A 22,894-nucleotide genomic window follows, 5' to 3' on the forward strand; every position below is an offset into this window, starting at 1 on the left:
CATCTCGGAAATTATGGTCTGAAGAAGACACTCACAAGTAGATGAATACTGATTGACCCATTTGCTGATGAAAACTGCAGAAGCCCAGTTGATAAGTTGAGGAGCCAGCGACGGATTAATCACTCAACGATGGATTCTTCTACAATTGATGTTTGATTTCTATAAAACATTTTATCAGGAGCAGCAGAGAAAAAAGTGTATCTTATAAACACTAATGTTAATGGATTATCTTATCAACACTGATTCAGGATAAACACTGTTTTAGAAGCAGCAAAGACAATAGTGTATCTTATCAATTGAGGAGCAGCATAAACAATAGTGCATCTTATAAACACTGAGATCCAGCTGGAGCGGCGAAGACAATAGCAAACTTCTGTAGTAAAGTATTGATTCTTTTTACATGTAACCCTTTTTCGAACCAGTCTGATGGATAATATAGTCTTTTCGAGGAAACTATTTTATAATGTGTTATGCAATGTGAGAGTAATAAAAGCTAAGCTCCATTAATTCAAATATTGGTCTTCGATCCTTGGTTGATAGATAAGTCAAGTTAGGTTAGTCACTAGGGGTAAATGTTGGCGTCGAGAGCCTAGTTTGGACTCGTAGGTCTGTTGAGTTAACACCTAAACTGAGATATAGTTTCAACATGTTATTGTGAGTTTTATCTTTGTGCTTACCGTAGTTAAGCATAGTCAACAGTGGCTATGCCCCTGTCTGGCTTTGCCCTAGATATCACATAGTTAGGAAACATAGAACATAGCGTTAATGATTCAAATGAATGGCCAGTGTTCTATACAAATAAGTATTTGCGGAATTGTAGATGTATTAATTTGATGGCATTTTATGATATTTCTTCAAAGGCCCATGTAACTCATTTGACAAATGAATCGTATATGTCAATTTTCACATCGAGTTTTAACTTTGAGCCTCCATCAATCTGTTTGATGATCATAGCTTAGTATTTGAAAACAAAAGCTTCATCTAAAAGGAGACCATTATTTACATTTGAGAGGTAAAGCTAGGAATAACAAGGCATAAAGTTATAGCTAGGACTAATTTTTAACGTTTTAACATTGTTTATAGCTGTTTGAACTTCTTTTATTGTAATATGTAAATCCATATCACGAGATGGCTCTCGTGAATAATCTCTTAGCTTCAAATCGGGTGTATAATGATTATTAAGGAGTGGCAGTGAATCGGTAGCGCTTTTTTAGAATGGGCCCAGAACTTTACAGTGAAAAAATGCCTGCAGTTGTAAATAGAGGAGTATAAATAATACATAATACAAAATACAAGTACATAAATTAATAAAGAATCAAATAAATAAAATAACCAATAAATAATAAATAGTAAATGATACAAAATACAAGCACATAAATAGATAGATGATATAAGAAATAGATAAAAATAATAAACAACAATACAAACAAACAACAAATTAATATTCTATTTACATGAAAAGGCATTTTTTCAAATATTTACCAACAAGGTTCTTCAATTGAACAACCTTCCCTAAGTATGCAGAAAATCCGAGATCTTTTCTGTTGTTGTTTTAAGCATTCTATCGGACTGTTGTTGTAATGAACAAAACAAATAACCATAAACCTTAACTAAATCGAACACACTTAAAAAAATAACTGATATGATAGAATGCTTTGAATAACTGTGATGAAAGATCGACCGTCCTTTTAACGAGCTGCGCTCAATCACTGCTGTGACCGTTGATTGTTATACTGGGGTAGACTTACTATCTAAGATCTGGTACAAACATTTTTCTTTTAAGAAAGAATGTAAAACAGCTATAAACGTAAGTTATTGATGTTGTTGATTAGTTACCGATTGTATAATTATGTTGATGTTTTCAAAGCTGCCAGAAAAAAGGTCAGAATACTTAGTATTTAATGTCAAGGTGTTTGGACATCAAGACAAGGCAAAGTCGGTAAAATTCTAGTTCTCTAGTGAAAGTAATGATTAGTTGACACTAAGATTTCTAGAGTGAATCTGTATGTTTTATCTCTAAATTTAATGCTTTATGTTGGAGACTGTTATTGTAAAACAGTCTGCATATTTGGAAATCAGGAACTTGCATCATGATTCCTCGAATAAGATATTATTGTTGTGTGAATAAAACGATATACATTTTCATCATTCGTGTTGAAACTTTCCAGTTTTTAAGTTTTATAGCAACAATTCCACTGTGGTGCTTTTCGGTGTTTCATAAAATACTGATTTAATTAAGGCCTTGTCAAAAATAGCAGGAGCATAGAATAGAAGGAGCAGTTTCTTTATAGGCTAACTTGAGGATACAGTGCTAGTTTTGATTATCGGTTTAACCGCGTCTTGGGCCTGTAATATCTGGGCAAGAAGAATTTCTGATTTTTATAGTATTATCAAGTTGAATAATACAATTTTAGTTACTGAATACCGTAGCTTTGTCAGTCAAAACATATTTATATGAAGATACTTGATTAATCTTAGATTATCACAAAGAAAAACCTTAAAAACCTTAGTAAAATAATGTTAATGAAAATTAAATCAAAGACTGTTTTGTTAATCGAGTCTGAATTTGTGTTTTTATCTCCGGTTTTAATGTTTTTATGTTGGAGACTTTTTTTGAAGAAATACAGGTCACGTTTTTTGTAAATGACTGCGGCACTTCCTTGAGGACATAAATACCGCTGTCATTTAGGTACCGGGTATGATTGTTGTTGTGGGGATAAAACGACATGTTCATGTCGATCGTTCATAAAACACTGATTTATTAAGGTCCTATCCAATAAAGTTGAGCTTCAAAAGTTGACATGATAGATTCATATTTCATGAAAAAGTGTCGGTTATGTTGACCTCATGAATCGTCAAATTCATGATCTTTCAGACTAGTCCCAATTTTCGGTGTTTTATGCATCAAAGTTTACAATTCTTTGTGTATATTTTTTATTTTCCTATTGATGCAAATTGTATGAATCAGTAGTAGTGGAGATGTATCGTAGATAAAGACTTCAAAATACCTTACATGTAACTTTTGTGGTTTTTAAGTTAGTACAATTTCATACATAGTAATAGAAATAAATTACTATGGAAATTTGAGAAAATAAGCTAAAAGATAATAATTTGTTATATCGGAAATTAAAATGTAAATCAGATTGATTATTTAATCCTACGCTTTCCAGAGTATTTGGCCAGGTTTATCTCTGGTTTTAGTGCGGGGGCCATGGACTATAGAGTCCATGGTTGGGCCATAGACTTTTTTGTTTTAGAATCTATGGTTGTACCATGGGCGTATAAACTCTCGTTTATAGTTTATACGCCTATGGTGGTTGGACTAGTTGTTTTTTGAAAGTCCACGTGTTTGAGGAGCTTACATTATAATTCCTCGAGCACTCTTGGCATTTTGTATAATTGTTGTATGAGAATAAATATGATTGATTTTGAAATTTGTCATTCCTTAATTAAGTGTAACTAAAACAAAGCACTACTAAAAACGAAGATTATATGCACTCGAGAAAACCAACCAATTTACGTTTCATATGCGTTTGTTTATATCTTGTATTGCCTACACTCATTGACAGAGGTTGCTGAATACGCAGATAGCGCCCGATGTGTTGATTTCTAATGCTGAGAGCGTAGGTCTTCGTTTTAGTCATGCATATTTCTAATATCGCAAAGTGCATAGGTCTTCGTTTTAGTGGCGCATAGTTTTAGTAACACCCCCGTTTCACTGCCTTCCTATAAAATTCACTGCTTTTCACGGCTGGCCCGTGAATCATTTATGAACCCTGACAGTTGAATCAGTTGCAGTTTCCTGAAAAACTTTACCACACACGAGGTGCGCTTTTCATATACACGCACAGGTCACATTGTAGCGAGTCTTGTGGCGAGCACGTGTGTGAAGCACGGCCGAATATAGTCAAAGCGCATATTCTTCCTAAACAAAATGTAATTCCAATGACAAATTGACAAAAAAAGTGAAAGTCCATAATAAGGTTTCAACATCAGCACATTTTTATTTCTGAACAAAACATCTTTCTGACACTATAGAGTGATATGGACAACCTGGCTTTTGTTTTGACCTAAAGTTTGCCATACTCGGCGAGCTGACTGAGACCTGCTACAACTGGTTGAAGAGATCTTGGTTGCCTCGCGCTCGGGAGAATCAACCTTTAAAAATGAAATGTCTCTCATCCTTTTTTCTCGCATTTCTTGCGTTCATCTTCATCGATCAAATAAGTCACAAATTCCCGAACAGTTTCGAATTCTGTGCGACCCTGTGGTTCAGTTTTTCGAGGTAAATTTGGTGTGACTGATTGAACTTTAGCACGGAATTCTTTCATCTGAAAATAAAGAAATTCCATTGTAAACATGGATAAAAAGGTGAATTAAAGTAGTTAGTTGCCTTAGCTTTTATAATCAGATGGGCTTGTACCAACGTTGGTGAAAATATCCGATCATGAAACTAAACCACGGACAGGTTACTGACAACTCATAGGGTGGAACCTCGAATTTGATCCCAAATTTAAGAATTCTAATAGTTCTTTAGCAGGTACTGGATATAAAAGACCATTGGTATTCGCCCCTATAACTAACATATTTTCTGGTCACCGTCTTGTTCCCCTCAGGTTTTTCGTAACAAAGTTCTTCTATATGTCCTAAGATTGATCGGTGAACTTCGAAAACTTACATCTTTTGCACCGACTATTTTCCAGATGCAAAATGTAAACAGAGACACACCGGTGACCGCATAAAGAGTACCTCGACCAAGTGCCCTCAGCGCTAGAGAACTACCACTCTCAACCATTTCTCTATTACCAGAAAATCCCTGCAAAAATACAAATCACATTTGAATGAACTCAACTGGCATCACCCAAGAAATCTAAATGAATATTCTGGGACCTGAATATGGTCGAAATAAATGTTGTTTTTCCCAGGATATTGCAAGAATCACCTTCAGGAAATTTGCAGAATCTTTCTTTTTTGTTAAAGCCAATGTTGTACTAAATCCTAGAAGCAAAGACATGCTCGTTACGCCAGCCAGAAATAATCCACCTGAAAAGACAAAATGGATTTGATACAAAAATTACATCGATCGGTTCCTTGCGGTACATATTACGTTGGCAGGTTTCTGAACTTTTAACTTTCAGTTTCTTAAAATACAGTTTATCATCAATAACACGACTAACTATTGTAATACCTGTTAGTTTAAATAGTTTATCTGAATTTCCATCGTTTTTTAGAGACGTGTCGACCTTTTTTACGCTGGAATCAGTCATATTGAATGGTGAGCGGTGTATGGAGAGACTAGATCAGCTGTTAAAATCCGGATATGGACTTTTTTATTCAACATTCCAGGTCCGTGTTTTGCGCTTTAGGTAGAAGAGCCCCGCTAGGCAGCGGTAGTGAATGAAGATGGTGGACGATGATGGAGACTAGTATTAGAGAAGGTAATTACTGCAAAATAAACAAACAAATCTTATGTTTACAGCGTAGTTTCAGTGAAATGCACGCCTTATGTAGAAAATGCGATATTCAGAGGAGACGATAGAACAATATTTGATACGGGTACACTCTTCATTAGATTTGAAATTAGGAATTAATTATGACTACTACGTTTGTACGAGAACGAGTCGAACAAAAATTTTGATCTGGAAGTCGAAAAAAATGTTTTGTTAATCTTTGAAAAATTTCGGATATACCTACCACGTTTCAGTTTAAGTCCTAAAAGTGCTGAATAGTAGTTACCGCTGACTTTCTAAACGTGGTTTGTTTCTTTCTAAATAAATTTTATTTTAGATCGTATCATGGATTCATGCATCTGACAAAATACCCGCTTCCTTCTTAATATCGGCTTTATCATTACAAAACTTTTGATTTGGATAAATACCAGGAACTTATCTTTCAATTCTGATAAAAATGCTGATTGTTGACTTTTTGTTCAGTGCTGAAAAGCGTTTACCTGCCCCCAGTCTGCCCCAGTCTGTCATGGCTGCTTTTACCCGGAAATCGGGGAAAAGTCATAAGAATTTAACAATTTCTGTCTACGTTTTATATATTTGACCATAATCGATGTAATAGGCAGGTTAAAAGCAAGTCAAATTAAAAGAGGCATCCCTTTACATACGTTAACTGTATTTGCTTCAAGCCCTTTAACCCTCTGTATGGAAGGGTAGCCTGTCTTTTGCACACTCAGTGTTGTTTATTATATTTATATGTGTTTTGTGTTTATTTTGATTGACAGCTCAAACGGCGAAGCGAGCAGTCAGGCGCACCATCCGGCTTCTACACGAGGCAATAGCTCGCAATGATTTGGAAGAGGTGAAAAGCATCGCCACCGAAAATGTTGACGTGAACTTCCACTGGCGCGGACAAAGTGCACTGCAGTTGGCCGTCCAGAAAGGTTATTACGAGATCTCGGCGTTTTTGGTGAAGAAAGGTGCAGATGTGAACAAGTGCAATGCCGAAAGTAATAGCGTTCTTAATATGGCTTGTTGGCGCGGACTTGACAGTATTGCCGAGTTGCTCATTGTCAGCGGAGCTGATGTCAATCTTCCAAATGAACAGGGTTCTACACCACTTAACTGCTGCTGTTTTAAAGGTCAGTTTATATCTCCCCGATCTTGTAGGTCTATGAACTCGGAACCTTCCGCATGCATAGATCAGGATGGATGCCTGCTTGTTTTCAAGATGTGTAAATATGGAAAAATCCTGGGCTGGATTTCATAGATGTACAAGCAAAATAGTCCCTGGAAATTTGTCAGTTATAGCCATAGTTTCTCATTGTTACTATGGTGGTTGTTAACCAGCCAGATTTAGCAGTTATCCCTAGGGATGACTTTGATACCAGTCTATGAAACCGGGCCCTGGTATTTTGTTGTGAAAAAAGTCAATTAGAAATGTGAAAAATGTGAAATTCATCAATATGATCCCTCACATCTATTTCCCCTTTTGCTGGTAGACTTAGACCTAGAAGATCCTAAGGTTAACGCACTTAGAGTGAAACTTGGTTCCTGAGGTTCGATCGTAATGCTTGATAATAGTTTGTATTGTTTTGTTATAGGCTTCACAGATATAGCGCGTATGCTCATTAGAAACAAAAACTGTGATTTGAACACGGCCAACTATAAAGGCCAAACACCACTGATGACATGTGTTCGCACCGGAAATATAGAGATGGCCGAAGAGTTGACCGAAGCCGGCTGCGAATTAGACAAAGCAGATGAGGATCATAAAACCCCGCTGATCGTTGCTGCTGAAAAAGGCAATTTCGACCTGGTTAGAATGTTAGTTTATGCAGGTAAGCTATATCTGAAGAATGCCTTTGTCATTTCTTCGCGATCCCTGCCTTCCTATTTTCCTTGTGCGTACAATGTGTATGTGTATGTACTAAATAGACTTCAATTGAATTCATTTCGCAGGTTGTGACCTTAATGTCTTGGACAAGAGGAATTGGACAGCTTTGTTAGAAGCAGTTTCTAATGGTCACTTGCTCATCGTTCAAGAATTACTCAACGCAGGCGCTAAAGTGAATACTGTCTCACACAAGGGAATCTCGCCTTTATTAGGTACGGATCTATTCTATATAAACAGAGTTGCCATGAGAGTGAATAACAGATTTAGAATTTTCGTGTTTCATGTTTTGTTTTCTGTATTCGCAGAGGCTGTGATGAAAGAACATAAACAAATAGCTAAACTTCTCATACAACATCGCTCTGATCTCAACATCGCCAGTCATCTCAAACAAACCCCGCTTCACATCGCTGTCAGGCAAGGTAAAATATTCTTTTGAGATGAACAGTACTGATTAATGAGGAGTCTATTGTTATTGCGATTTGAAAGTGATGCAGACGCTTCCTCGAAATATGAAATTTTCTCCTTAAAAACTCCTAGTCCTGGACTGGGTTTCATAGATGTGGAAGCAAAATAGTCCCTGGGAACATTTTGAAATTTGCCAGTTATAAATAACCATGGTTTCTCATTGTTACTGTGGTGGTTGTTACCCAGATTTAGCAGTTACCCCTAGGGATAACTTTGATAACAGTCTATGAACCCGGGCCCTTATATCCAGGAATGGCTTCCCAAATGATAGAGATGTTCATTTTGCCCCAGCACACCCGTGAATGCTTATTTCCTTGATTTCAGCCACTCATTATTTCGGTTCGGATAGTAATGGTAATGATATGGTTCGCGCTCTCGTCCTCGCTAAATGTAACATCAATTTACCGGATAACGAGGGATGGACTGCGTTGTATCAGAGTGTGTTCGGTGGCGACATCGGTAAGATATCACGATCGAATTAACAGTTTCACCGAAGCCTCACTTCTTCTCATACACCTCAGCTTTAGACAAAGAAATAGAAATAATAAGCACCTACGACTATTCTCAATTCTCTTCTAGCTATTTCAAAGTTTCTGTTGGACCACAAGGCAGATATAAGCGTTAAGACGAACAAGAATGATTCATTGCTTCATGGTGCAGTTTTCGGCAACAAAGTGGAAATAGTTAAAATGCTCATTGATGCAGGTATGAACCGTATTCACTGCTGGGTCGCGTTTCAACTTGTTTGTTACCCTTTGTAACGCGTGCCACTAATGTATATTTGTAGGATGTGATGTAAATGCAAAAAATCATAATAGTGAAATACCTCTCTATTTAGCGGTGAATTTTAAGTCAGACATACAGGTATTTCATCTTTGTTTACAATAATTGTGATGTTTTCTCAGAAGGCCAATCGTGAATTTTACCTCTTATGATTTCGTTATACAGATAATCAAGCTACTGATCGCAGCTGGCAGTGATTTGGACATTACTGAGAATACAAACAATCAAACTATAGCCATGGCAGCAGTCTTAAATAGATATCCGGAAGCTTTAGAAATTCTTCTAGAAGCAGGTAATTCATCGGTTGAGGTCACTGCTCGTGCAGTTACTGATACAGAACTACCGCTAGATATGTCAGAATTGACCAACTGACCATTTGGTGGTCGAGTATTAATAGTTGTTTGAATGGAAATAAGTTTTATGTTTTAAATGCTTTCAGGTTGTGATTGTAATATTGCCAACAGTTCAGGTGCTACCGTGCTCTATGAGGCTTGTATCAAAGGCGACGAACAAATGTTGGCGATGTTGTTAGCGCGGCCCGGTATCAACGTGGACGGCACACTGTCTCATATTCCATTACTTACAGCTGTCGAGCATAACAACCACCTCGTGCTCGAGAAACTTCTCGAAGCTGGATGTGACGTCAATATCGTGAGTTCTAGGGATACTCTTAGGGTTGCTTTTAATCTTCGGTTTCGGTGCAAGACGTTTGAATCAATCATGTCTGTTCCTCTCATCCGATTCTATATATATTCTATATATAGATAAATAAATATAAATATATATATATATATATATATATATATATATATATATATATATATTTGATAGGATTTGCTGATATACGGAAACATTTCAAATATTATTTCAGGTGAATAGTGATGGATTAAACGCGATGTTTTTCGCCGCCGAAACAAACAGCTTGAGAATGGTGCGAGTTCTATTGCGTTGGGGATTCGATCTCGACTCGGTGAAAGATAACACGCGGCTGTACTCGTGCTGTAAGCAGTACGACGACTCGCATCCGCACATGGAATTAAATCCACTCTACGTCGCCATCAGACATGACAATTTCAAGATGTTTCTTACGCTCATCTCCGCCCACTACAAAGTGCCATACCATGACCTCGACCTTCTACACGATCTCGTATTCAAGACCGGCTACGCGGCAGAGGCTAACGTCAGTCCGCATATACTGGCGATATTTAAGGAAATCTTCGCGAAGACGGCACGTTCACCTATGACCTTACAGCATATCAGCCGCGGCGTCATCCGCCAGAGCCTCGCTCAGAGACCGCACCTCAAAGTCGATCGATTGCCGATACCAACGAAACTTAAAGAGTATATTCTTATGAAAGATGTTTTGTGGCCGCGCTGATCAGTTAATGCTTTAAAAGCCCATCCTCTGCCAGCAGGGATTCGAACCTGACTCAGCTCGGGTGTGCAGGTATCAGATTGCCCGTTGTTTAATTGCTGAAGCAAATTTAACAGAAAAGCTGTAAATGGAAAAACCTGGGCTAAAATAAAACAGGATTTGTGATGGGCTAATGATGACATCATCAAAGCTGCACTCGGGCTAATCAGACAGGGTTTCATACGGTGGCTGGGTCTGGCGATGCCGTCAGATTCAAAATCCCTGCGGGGAGGATGTAAAAGGTTTTCTTCGCACGGTTAAAATATCGATATATCTGATATTAATGATTATTGTTATTATTCTCTTTAAGGCATCAAAACGTTAATTTTGTACGAGTAGTGTATTGAATATCAACTGTGAGATAAAAGCAAAACGGGTCCCGACAATTATAGAATTGGTTAACGACCTCCTTTTTAAATGCAATCCCTCGAAATATGCCAAAAATTGTTCCGTATGCGATATATTTGTGTGTAGTGAAACTCTTCCCGATCTGTTGAGATTTTGAACAATCATGATGTCTATTTCGATGTGAAGCACTAGCCACACTTACAGGAGTATTTACCCGCGCCAAATTTGGCCGATCATAAACATAATTTATAGCACAGGTCGAATTATTAGGTATGAATGCTCATGGATTCCCACTCGCCTCAGTGATTTACGTCACTCTCTAATTTAAGCATAAGCTGAATATGACTCGAGTCTGGTCAGGGCTAGTCTGAACCAGGGCCAAATTGTCTCCGTGTGATCGCGGCCCTTGGTTTTTTTAAAGCGCGGAGAGCAAAAATATATAAATAAATGCAACATTCTCTGATAATAAATATTAATAAGTGCCATCTCTTACTCGTAAAAGAGAAATTTGTCTCTTTCGATATGGATAGAAATATGAGATTTGGGGGTTGTAATCTGTACGTATTTCAGGTTCCATTTAGTGGCCTATGAATATTGCCAATGCCTCAATATTTGAGGAGAGGTCTTTTTATTTTTGTGATAAGTCAAGCGCGTTGTGTTTTCATTATTAAAAAACAAAGCACTAGAATTATATCGTATTATTAGTGTTTCTTAGCTGCATATCATAATCTCTTAGTATTGAAGTTTATTACCTGTCTATAAAAACCAAAACAAATATTAATCTACTGTGATTTGTCTCTTGTGTGACAATAAGCAATCATCAAATATGTGCTGAAAAAAACCTGAGATTTTTAGTCGTTTTGTATTAATGAATGATAGGAAAATGTCATCTCTCCGCAACTTTGTATAGATATATATTGTATACAACCGCATTTGTATTAGTCGAAACTGACCTTAAAACTACCAAACTTCCGCGATCAAAGTAGTATCTATTAGACAATTTGAATAGAAGATGGCTTTAGATTTGGTCAATTTGGCCACTTTGCTGCAGAATCGCTTAAGTGTTCTGTAGGTTTTCCATTTTATCAAATGAGTAGTCTTTAAAATAGAATTTCACCCGGAAGTCGTGAACTTCTTAGCATTCTCAATGTTCTCAAGCTGTTAGATATGAATTACTGTAGCACTGAATTATTTTTCAGAATCTTCTGATATTTGTTTCGACCACTTAAACGATAGTCATCATCTAATACTGATACAACATGCATAAATATATGCAAAGTGCATTGTCTATTTATACATTTAATACACAGAATTAACCGTCATTGGTCACAACATTCTTTAGATTAACGTTTTTGTGACTGGCTCGTGAAATGCATTCATTCGTTTACGTAGATGTTAGGAATAACTGGAGCTAGTCACTATCTCGGTATTACGGGATAAGTTTGATATTACATTGCTTTAAAAAGGAAAATTACGTGTGCAAACATTATTATTATTATTATAACTATCAATACAATCATCCTCGCTTGCCAGGATTTGATTGCCTCCTGCCAAAGCTCACACCAACACAAACCTGGTTGCAGTCCCTTTATTGGTCTATTATACCGCCCAAGATTTCTTGGGGCGCACTGGTTGCTGCTCAGAGGTCGCCAGTCTATATATCCAGCCAATCAGATGCGTTGAATTGATAGAGCGAAACTGTTAGCGAAAAACAACACAGCTGATTGGCTTAATATATAGACTGGTGGTTGCTGAGCATAGAAATCTAATAGACAAATGAAGGGTCTGTGGCTTGGGTTTGTGTTAACATTAGCTTCAACGGGACACAATCAACTCTGGCAAGTGAGGATGCAATACGATCAAAAACATCGACAAATTTTATATTTAAAAGAAAAACCAATTTGAAATACAGTATTAAACCAGGATGAAGCTCAGTAGGTGTTTTTAACAAGATTGAAATGTCTTGTTTATGCGTGTACGAATGATGCTAATTACTTTTGGTGCAAATTTTGCTGTGAGCTGAGCTGCTTTTAAATTCGGGGTGATATTAAAGTACTGGTGGTTTATAGTCGAAACTGCAGCTGATAAAAACTATTAGCGAATAAGAGTATTTCGTGTTAGTTTCATGATAGTGTGAAAAGTTTATGAGATGTCCTCACTTGTGTGTGGCGACATAGTTTCAGTGGCATTCAGAAAGAGTTTTCTGCAAGAATATTTCAGCAACCAGTTCGACAGTTGTGTCTCAATTAGGATTTTACAAGAACTGTTGAATCGGAATGTGCTTGATATGTTGGCTGAAACTTATCAAGTGAGGTCATCAGTAGTATATATATATATATGAACGATATTTGCTGTTATGTTTTCTAGTCAATAATCCCTCCATTGATGGGCCTCGATCGGATCTTACAACGTAAATAGTTATTCGTTCAGTCCCGGTATTCCAGTTCCATACACTACAGAACACGCACATCTCCTTGAGAGAATATTCAGATTATCTGTCCATTCGATTAAACTGAACATAAAGTGAGTCATTCCAAATACGTAGTTATTATTATGATTATCATTATTATTATTATTGTCTGTAGTGGTTTGGCTACCTGTGATAATTAACGTATAATAATCTCCTCTCTGAAAGGCAGCTTGATTTATTTCTAAATTTACAATCTTGCCAAAATATTCACTTCCCAGAAGTAAACATCAGGAGTCAGTTTTGTTGGTCAGTCTTAGAGTCATTGCTATCTATTTGTCAACATGATTTCATCGCCTTGCAAACAAATGAATTACAGTAGACTCGGCTAAAGTGGAACTTATTGGAACTGTGAAAATTTGTCAGACTCGAGTGATATATTTCATATATATGGATATTATATCGTTATAAAAATATTTCATCAAACATCATTGAACAGATCAGATTTGAGCTGAGTGTACTGTTGTCGAATTTTGAAAAAATCAATTTGATATTTTGGGAAGTAATGATATGTGATAGCTGTAACATTCCATACAACGATGTCTAAAGCTCTGACAATATGTGAGATAACTGTTTTAGTTTGTAAGATCTGATTGAGGTTGTGTACACGGTAGTTTCATTGTTGTGTATGAATTTTCTCACTCTATTTCCCAGTAGTTGAATATAATGAATATATATATATATATCATATATCTGTTCTCTTTGTAATGATATGCAACCGCTTGTAAATGTATATATATATATATATTTACACATATTATTGTAAATATCGTCAGAGATGTTTTGACAAACATCTACGAGATGAAGATGGAAATGAGAATCTATTTGTCGTGGTAATTGAATGCAATGAGCGTTAAAGCCTAAGGCCAAAAATGAATATGATATATACACGGTGGAACCTCGTCATAACAAACTTCATAGCACCAGATAATCTGTCAGTTATATCCACAATGAAATTATTAAAGTTGTCCTATTCGGGTCAAAATTCTTTTTTTTTGTAATCGCTGATGAATTGTTATATCCGAGGTCTTTATAACGAAGTTTCACGGTTATATTTCAAGGACCAGTTGCTCGAAAGTTGTTCAGAGATAACCAGCGGATAGTTGTCATAGTGACGATTAAAACTTCATTGTTACTATGGTATTTATCCGCCAGTTATCTTCGACCAACTTTTGAGCAACTGGCCTCAGCTGTTTGGTACTAGCTCATCTATGGCATGAACAGGTACTTCGTAAGCTCAATCGCGTAAATATTGCTTGTCTTCTTATTCACTGATTACAGTATTGTTGGTGCCTCCCTTTAATATAATTGCTCATATTATACGAGTTGTTTGTGAATTTTTCGAAAAGCGAAACTGATACAAACAGTAAACTCGCCCAGATTGAGTGACAAAAATTGTTCGAAATTTTCTATTCGCTTTTGCAAAAATCTTACAAAATTGAAAGTAGTTTTTCCAAGTATATCCATACAGCTCATGCTTGTCGTACTGGTTTCATAGCTTCAAAACCATTTAGCACGGATGGTTAACGGGAAAATGTGCGTACTTTCAATTTCATTTCCACTTGTTTTATTCGCATTTTTCGAAACCTAGCCTACAGGGGTAGGTGCTGGTTGTTATTATTACTACATTATTATAACTATTATTGTTAGGCTTAACAATTTATATGATCACAACGTTGTAAATAACGGATTTTAATCGGAATTCTTGCTATTGTATTTTGTACGTGTTTGTATGCAAAACGTTAAGCCTTCCATCGTGTATATGTATTTGTATGTATGTACATATATATATCTACCTGCTTCATGCTTTGTGTGTTGTTTACCGAGTGGTTTATTAGTGACGTAATATTCATTAGTCTTATTACACTTATTATACGGACTGTTTATAGGAAAGCTGGGTTCACATTGCCGACTACAAACTGGGAATCGAATGGAAAGAATTTTTTAACTTCTGCCACTTCAGCAGGTGTTAATGTATGTCCGGCTTGATTTGCTCATTTTCTTTTCAAGGGCCAAATATGATACTTATTCGTTTTTCGCCTGCATTTTTGCCACTGCTGATATTTGAAGTTTTATGCATTGCTTACATTCCTCGGTACGTTCGCAGTGTGAATCCGGCTTATGTCGTGAATGCTGAACGATTATCAAACGCACGCATATTTTCCGAATTTAGAAATCGTATAGCAAATTCGTTCACCGGTTTTTCGTAGGTGCTACATTCGCGCGATGACGATCCGGTAGCTTCTTTTTTTTTGGGGGATTTTTCCGATTTCGACCGCGAACACTGAAAACCTTCCAAACGATATAGCAATAACTAGTAGATGATTCAGCTGACCGACGTATTTACAACACTGCTACATTCAGCTTTAAGTACTGGTGAAACATACACTGATGCAAGCAAATCTAACGTCATGTGCTTCTCTTTAACTCTCTCTCTCTCTCTCTATCAACTGCTTACTGAAAACTTTCTATAATCAAACTGTATATTATAATTATGTATGTACCTGTGGTGACACCTATATGTAACGGTGATGTGTAGTGATCGGGTGGGAATATTAACTGCTGCTTTCATAAGATTTTGTCAGTTATTCCTCGCTTGATGGATCTACCAGTATTTATTTGTTTGAATCGACGAGATGAGTTTGTTGTATGATGAATATTTTTAAAGCGCGCTGTAGGTATAGCAGCTATTTTCACATAACATATCAATTATTTTTGGTGAAAAAACTTCTGTGATCCTGCTTAAGATGTCTCTGGGCGAGTTCGAATATCTTCCAGATTGTTTTTGTATCCTAGATTCGATTTTCAGGATTACGAAATCAAATCAGAAATTACTGGTCGAAAATATAGTTTTCGAGGTCACATTTTCTTTTGGATCCGGCATGGGATTGTGCCAGATGTAAACAAAGATAAGAATAATACGCTGAGGTTTTTCAGCTGAAAAAAATGGCTTGATCTAAATTCAGCATGGCTTCCAAAATTGTTGGGCATTTTCAGTTCGGTTTGACTTTTTAATTAAGGTATACGTTTGATGGTATGACTTTGATGGTACATTTTAGTGAGGCTTCCGAAAAAAAATTGAAGTAGTTTTGAATTTTCAATAGAGTAGGTACATTACAATGATCGACTTATCGATGGATTGTGCTCCCTCGGTACAAATACGAAATTAGATGTTTCTAGAAAAATTTTGTATTTATATTATCAAAACAAAAACCGCAGGGGACAAAATATAGTGTTTTAGCCATCGTTATTTTGTCTTCATATTCTCAGAGTTTACTGATTGCTAAAAACGTATTCATTAGAGAACAAAAAGAATGAAAAGTAATGTTTACCTAAACTTGACAATTAAACCACCGAATAACGAAAGATAAGCGTATTAATGATGAAACAAGCAATCGACATAACAATCAACATAGAAATTTATAGCTAAATCTCAGGAAATCCTTCCTCAATCGGTTTTAAGTAAGTTAGAACGGTGCAATAGTTCTTCATTTAATGCTATTATCAACTGTTTAGTGTTTGTGTTGCCGGATCACGTATCGAATTGAAAACGATATGTTAAAAACATGATTACATAACTGTCATCTTACTACATGTATATATACACCATAGTTATGCATCTGATCTTATGATTTTCTGGTTGGTTCATACGATTACCATTATAATGTGTTTATCGTTTAGTTTCAGATCTAGTCTACGCGTGACAGTATATAAGTCTATTTGACATTGGCTGTAGTGAATATATAAACGTATAATTTAGTTCAGTTCAATCGCTTAACACCTATGTAATCGCAGATAGCCCTCAATTTAGTTTCTTTCAATTAGCTGAAGATTTGTACTCGATGTCTCGTTGCCAGCATTCTATCACGATTCACAGTATTATATTAATCATCTGTGCTGATTATGATGATGTATGAATTATCGGGAGTGGTAATTCTGCTATGGAGTCTATTTCAGCCCCTGTATATGCAGCAGTGTGTGATCGCATTTCGTTCAGTATTTTCGTTGTGAATGCAAAACTTGCAAGTACTGCTTTTATAAAATGTATTTGCTGAACACAGGGTAACTAACTAACTAACTAACTAAGCTTTCAACACGCTGCTTATGCAATTTTCAATCGCTACTTAACATCACGAATATCAAATCAGCTTCGATAACGTACATGAACGGCGTCCATCTTTAAAACAGTGACTTCTATCTGGGCAAGTTTACTTAGATACCGTTAGATATGATATGTGATGTGCGTATTGCATTTTAAGTCGGGCCCGGTCAGGGAATTATCTTTGGACCCTACAGTTTCGGATCCTTTGCCACAGTTTTATGCGAAATTCAGTGCCAAAAGTTATCAATGTTAAGTCAGAAGTTCCTACCAGGAATAGTAGACACTAAATTCTCTAGTCTGGAGAAGTCTCGGTCGCGATTATCGGTTGACATTGAATCCGGAAAAGTAAACTTCGTTACAACGAACTTTATGGGCTACGCGCTGGAATCGGGTCCGTGGTCCATAAATCTCATATTGGACACAAAAGAGGCATTTCGAAACATAGCTGAAATTAATAAATGCTCGTATTTATCGGATTAGAATACGCGAGGAATATAAATCCATAGTTGAATCTAATAAAGTGCCAATCATCCATGTATCTATGTTTGCCAAGATGACTCAGTTGCTCAAGTCAATATATAACCTGTTAATGGTATTAGATCGGTTATTAGTTATGCTAATGTACTTCTTCGAATCCATGACACTTCTTTAGTTTTACCGATGCATAATCAAAACCAAGTGATTTTTGATGATCTCAGTCGCACACATTTCGTTTGTATCCATTCGCTATGCAAGCATTTTCCATCGCGAGTTCCAGCTATTATCGGCTCTGATGAATATCGGCGACGCAAGATCCATTTCTTCAACTGCATTCGTGTAAATTCGGTTGAGAAAAGCTTTAATGCGAATATCGTATCAATGTTTAGGAGGATTCTAGACCCAATGAAATTCCACCTCGTATATAAGAGGTGAAGTGCCTTTGTGTACCCTGCTGCTTTTTACTTCCCTTTGATGTACCCCTAGTCATCGGCTGGCATAATATATTCTTCCTGAAAATGTCGTCTCGAGTAAATGATATATTAGGTTTCCCTCTGTATTTCAATAGGCTCATCAATAGCCGCGATCACACGAGCATTTTTGGCCCGGGCCAAATTTGGCCTGTGCCAAATTTGGCCCGGAACAACTGTTCACACGGGTGCCAAATGGGTCCGAGCCTATTTGGCCCGAGCCAAATTTTAGCACCAGATAAATGATTGCGTTTGAATTGCAACTGGCACCGGAAATGATCCATTTCGCTTTGTTTGAGCATTGTTTAGTATCGAGTGAATGGTTTGCGTGTGAACGCGCTCTATAATTAGGCACGGGCCAAATTTGGCCCGAGCCTGATCCGTGCCAATTTGGTCCGGGTCAAATCGTCTCCGTGTGATCGCGGCTTATAATTTTACGTTTTGACGATCGTAACATGTTTGAAGAATAAACTTGAACCGATGACTGTATTCGGTTTCGATCGGTCGATTACCTCACGATATACCGAAACAAAGTCTATTAATCTTTTGTTCTGAATGTTGTCACTCTGTCGTTAGAAATCATATGCATTTTAAAAACGATCAAGGTAAACGCGTTAAAATCAGTTGTAACCATTGCAATCACAGGGTCTTAACAATGATCTTCATAAGGTTGTCGACGGACGTCACATGATATTGCGTCATATTGGCCTTTAAGGCTAAACAAAAATGATACCTTGTTTCTCCGCAGCGGCCGGGTCATTTTTGTAAAATATGATGAAATTTATAAACAGTTCATTTCTATAGCGGCCGGGTCTGTTATGGTGAAATTGATCACGATTTTTAAAAAAGTAATGTATAGGGTAGATAGGCGGCCGGCCGGGTCAACATTTAAGCTCAGCAGAGCCGAGAAACAAGGTTTTTTTTAGCCTAAGTTTGGCGTTTTTATTTCAGTAAGACGCTCACGCTTGACGGTCAATATGACGCTCTGTGACGTCACGCGTATATAACCTCATAATATGGACACGATTTCAAGCTCAATTGTTCAACTGCTTGATGTAACAAACAAAAAACTGCCGAATAAAAAGTCCTGATCTTCATGTATGACTTAAAATCGATGCTTCCAGCACAACTTGACGAGTTTTGTACACACTATAGCAACCCGTCTGTATTTTGTGATACCTTTAATAAGATAAAATCCCACTATTTACAGATTAAAAGAATTTAAAAACAAGAATTTATTTATTAAATCTAAAATATTTAAAAGACACGACGTTTCGATCTCACCCTAGATATCATCGTCAGGTGAGATCGAAACGTCGTGTCTTTTAAATATTTTAGATTTAATAAATAAATTCTTGTTTTTAAATTCTTTTAATCTGTAAATAGTGGGATTTTATCTTATTATCCGTTCACCACGTTTGAGTGTGGTCATCGTTCTATTGTGATACCTTTGTTGTTTTTTTTTTCATTTGATAATTTTGTGATGAATCTAACACAGAAAATATATACGTCAAAAAATAATACGAATGCTTCTCTGTGTATTAAGTTCGCATGAACAGTATAATTATTGCTTCTAATCCGTATAGAAATGTGGTGCACGCTAATTATTTTTTTTGTATCTCAATAATTTTCGACGAAGTCGGTTTATAAATTGTGGGTTCGTTTTGGTAATAGTCTATTGAAATCAGTCGAAAAAGGTTTATATCGTTCTCACGTAATGAGTTAAAATCGCCGACAGCCGAGAAATAAACAACGTGTTTGTATAAGATTTAGTGTGTATTATTTGCTGTGAATTGAATAACGCTGGTTGACTGTAACTTATGCGGTCAGTTTCACGAATCGAATCTCGATTCTCACGACGTCAACGACTCGAAGAATCCTGTCGTGAAACTGCTACATACTCGGTCAGTCAGATGAATATCCATGATCTACTCATAACACGATTTACATCACGTTGAAAATCTTGTATTGCAGTGTTTTGGTTGATTCCGATTTGCTATATTATTAATATGCTAAATAACGGTTGTAATTTTGCTTTTTGTGTCTTAAACTCATATTTGAATTATATACCGCATCGAAAGGGGTCCAACCGATATCCCTTCGTCATAGGCGTCCCCAGGAATTTAGGGGGTTCGAATTAGCATCAATCCAGTATCTAAGCACAATGTTGGGTGTTTGGTGGGCCTCCCCCAAAAAACTTTTTGAAAATTGGAGGCTTTAGAGACGTTTTCCCGGCTCCAGGAGTTTTCCAGGGGTTAAAAGACTAGTCAAATTGGTAAGAAAAATCTTGAATATTGATTACATAGTAACTTGAGAGGTTAGCTCATAAAGGGGGTGCGTCCGCTACCCCGCACCCCCCTTGGGGACGCCTATGTTCGTAATTTTACCCGTTTAAAAAATGTACTGATGTCAACAGCTTAAAAATTGTTAGGTAAAGTAGAACGCTATTATGATAAACTTTAGAATGTTTTTGTGCCTATACTTTGAATATAGTTCCTCCTCAAAAAATGAAGCCAATCTAAGAATGATTTCGATCGAGCATTTTGTAAATATTTTCGATGAGAAATTCGTTGATCGGATTCTAAGATTTCTATAATTCCTAAGTAGCCGTTTTGTCTCGCACGCTTCAGTCAAAAACGAATAAACACATTATCAAATATAGTTTGTTGTATTGTGGGCATTTTATGTGCAGCTATGCAGTATATATATTTACATTGATATATTAAAAAGTATATTGTGAATAAGAAATCAACATCGTTCAAGTTTTTTTTTCTCATGGGATTTTTTGGTCATATTTTCGACTGCCTGGATCAAAAGTGTTGCGGAATATAGTGACAAATTATTGTTTTCTGCTGCAAACAATGGCAGAAGTCAACGAGAAAAGTCACGCTTCCCGAGTTCTCCCTCGGCGGCAAGGATTTGAACCTGATGGCATCGAGACTGCTGCAGTTCACGCCGTGGCCGAGACCTGCTTGTCATCATTCGAATCCTTGTCGAGAGAAAAGATGATACCACGAAGTCGAATGAATCTACGACTGAATGTGGTGCATATTAAACTAATTGTGGTGCAAGACAAACACCCAGTTTACATTATCCTCCTCCTAAATTCTAAACATCAGGTGAAAACTATATCAACAATCAGTGATTGAGAGACTCAAATAGATAAATCGCTTATTTAATTAAATTTTTTTTCAGCAGGAATCATTTTCTTTTTTTTGTGTATGATTAGAATTGAAATCCAATTATCATTTTTCAAATAATCGAATCTCTCATCCAGTGCCGACACCAACCTACATACCAGAAATCATCCACCTCCGTCATTTCGTGTCTAACTGCGTATTTGATATCTACTTTTTTCTATTTCGCATGTAATACTTTTGCAATAAAAATGGTAACGTATAAAATGACATATCTGAAAAAGAATCTACTGATTAAAAAGAAAATCGATGGTCATCATCATTGGTCATTAGTGGGATAAAAAGCGATTCAAAATGCGCACAGATTTGATATTTTCGTCCATCGAACGCAGGTGGAAATTAGAACAAAATCCGTTTTTCTGCTAAATTATTGTTGAAACATTTCTTCGAGTGGGCTACGAACAGAGGATTAATCCGGAAAAAAAGGATTTAACGCAGGTGGGGGCCGAAACAGAAGAATACTTTACACGGTTCCAAATGAATACAGATGAATTTCGATTGCATTTGCAGATTAGTGATTTGTTCGTATATAATTACCGATTTAGAGAGGCATTTCTATTCTACCAGCAGAATGGTTCAAATTGAGAAGCTCGTGTGCATTTTTATGTACCTTCAAATCTATTTGTTTTGTTCTGCAAATGGACATCTCACTGAAAATAACGATGGAAAAGATTATGTATGTAGACTTTCTTTCTTTAAGTAACTTTTGATCTGGTGGCTGATTCGAGCCATACTAGAACATTATGTACAGCTAGAGGCATAATAAAAGGAATAAAAGAAATTTTACGATGGCTCTTTTTGTTATTTCGAATTCTCCGGCGAGAGAAGGGCCAATGTGAAAATTTTTTATCGTGCCTCTAGCCACACAGAAAAATATTTTAGTATGGCCCGAATCAGCCACCATAGTTCGATGCAGTTTCTTGGAAAAGTTTTACTAAGTATCATTTTTTTCATTCAGTTTTTTTGTTGAATATGATGAATACATATTTTGATTTCATCGTGAAATTAGTTTCTACTTCTCTTTAATCATCGTCAGCAAATTACTGAAAATCGGCGTTCGAGTGAGAGTCAAATACAGCGACGTGCAGGTAATTAATGTAACTAGTTATGGATTTTGGTGTCAAAATAACGACTAATATTTGGAGAGAAATTTTGAAAAAAGAACATCTTCGTAAAATAGCTATTTTAGAGTCGATATATTTTGCAACCGATTGTTGTTTTGAACTAGAATTTATATTCATGAGGATTTTGAGTTGAGGTACAAATGGGAACAATATTTAAATTCATTCGGCTCGTTTCTCATTTTGATAAGATTAAATCCGACGAGAAAATTTGATCGCAGTCGAAATGCGGAAATTGGATCATCTCGAATGTGGTCGCTGGTTAGAATCTGATACGAATCTAAGACATTCTAGTTATATATTACTATAATTTTAGTTACTGAAGTGTGTTTGAACAAACACTATCATTGTGAAAATTGGGCGAAATATGGCGAATGCGAAAGATATCCGAGATATATGAATTCCGTGTGTAAAATATCTTGTAAAATATGTACAGCCGAACAAATTGAATTATGTAAGTATCTTATAGCACTACTTGATTGCTGACTATGATCCGATGATATCTTAAACAAATTTGATATTTCTAGGGAATTCATTGGGTCCAGATCACGAGAAATGTGTGGATTACTACGACAAATGTCCGAACCTGGCTCAAAAAAATAAATGCAATGAATATCCAGAATTCATGTGGAAGATTTGCAAGGAGTCGTGTGGAGTCTGTGGAAAACCAGCAGTTCCGGTTGATGCAACCTATGATAAACGTACG

General features: G+C 36.5%; 2 protein-coding genes across 2 annotated transcripts; one reads left to right on the forward strand and one right to left on the reverse strand.

The window, feature by feature from the left end:
- Positions 1–3,987: 3,987 nt before the first annotated feature.
- LOC141904231 (transmembrane protein 242-like) lies at positions 3,988–5,309 on the reverse strand. Its single transcript, XM_074792794.1, has 4 exons — positions 5,189–5,309; positions 4,943–5,043; positions 4,679–4,816; positions 3,988–4,331 (listed from the first exon to the last, which is right to left on the reverse strand). The coding sequence occupies exons 1-4, from the start codon at positions 5,265–5,267 to the stop codon at positions 4,179–4,181; spliced, it is 471 nt and encodes a 156-aa protein (XP_074648895.1). The 5' UTR covers positions 5,268–5,309; the 3' UTR covers positions 3,988–4,178.
- A 107-nt stretch (positions 5,310–5,416) lies between these two features.
- LOC141904645 (uncharacterized) lies at positions 5,417–10,115 on the forward strand. The gene is made up of 11 exons (XM_074793278.1): positions 5,417–5,438; positions 6,233–6,589; positions 7,052–7,288; positions 7,410–7,556; positions 7,650–7,763; positions 8,134–8,268; positions 8,389–8,514; positions 8,597–8,673; positions 8,758–8,884; positions 9,032–9,243; positions 9,464–10,115. Exons 1-11 carry the CDS (start codon positions 5,417–5,419, stop codon positions 9,968–9,970), a joined length of 2,061 nt encoding a protein of 686 aa, XP_074649379.1. The 3' UTR covers positions 9,971–10,115.
- The last annotated feature ends 12,779 nt before the right edge of the window (positions 10,116–22,894 follow it).

The sequence above is a fragment of the Tubulanus polymorphus genome, chromosome 4, assembly GCF_964204645.1.
Source record: "Tubulanus polymorphus chromosome 4, tnTubPoly1.2, whole genome shotgun sequence".
NCBI lineage: Eukaryota > Metazoa > Nemertea > Palaeonemertea > Tubulaniformes > Tubulanidae > Tubulanus > Tubulanus polymorphus.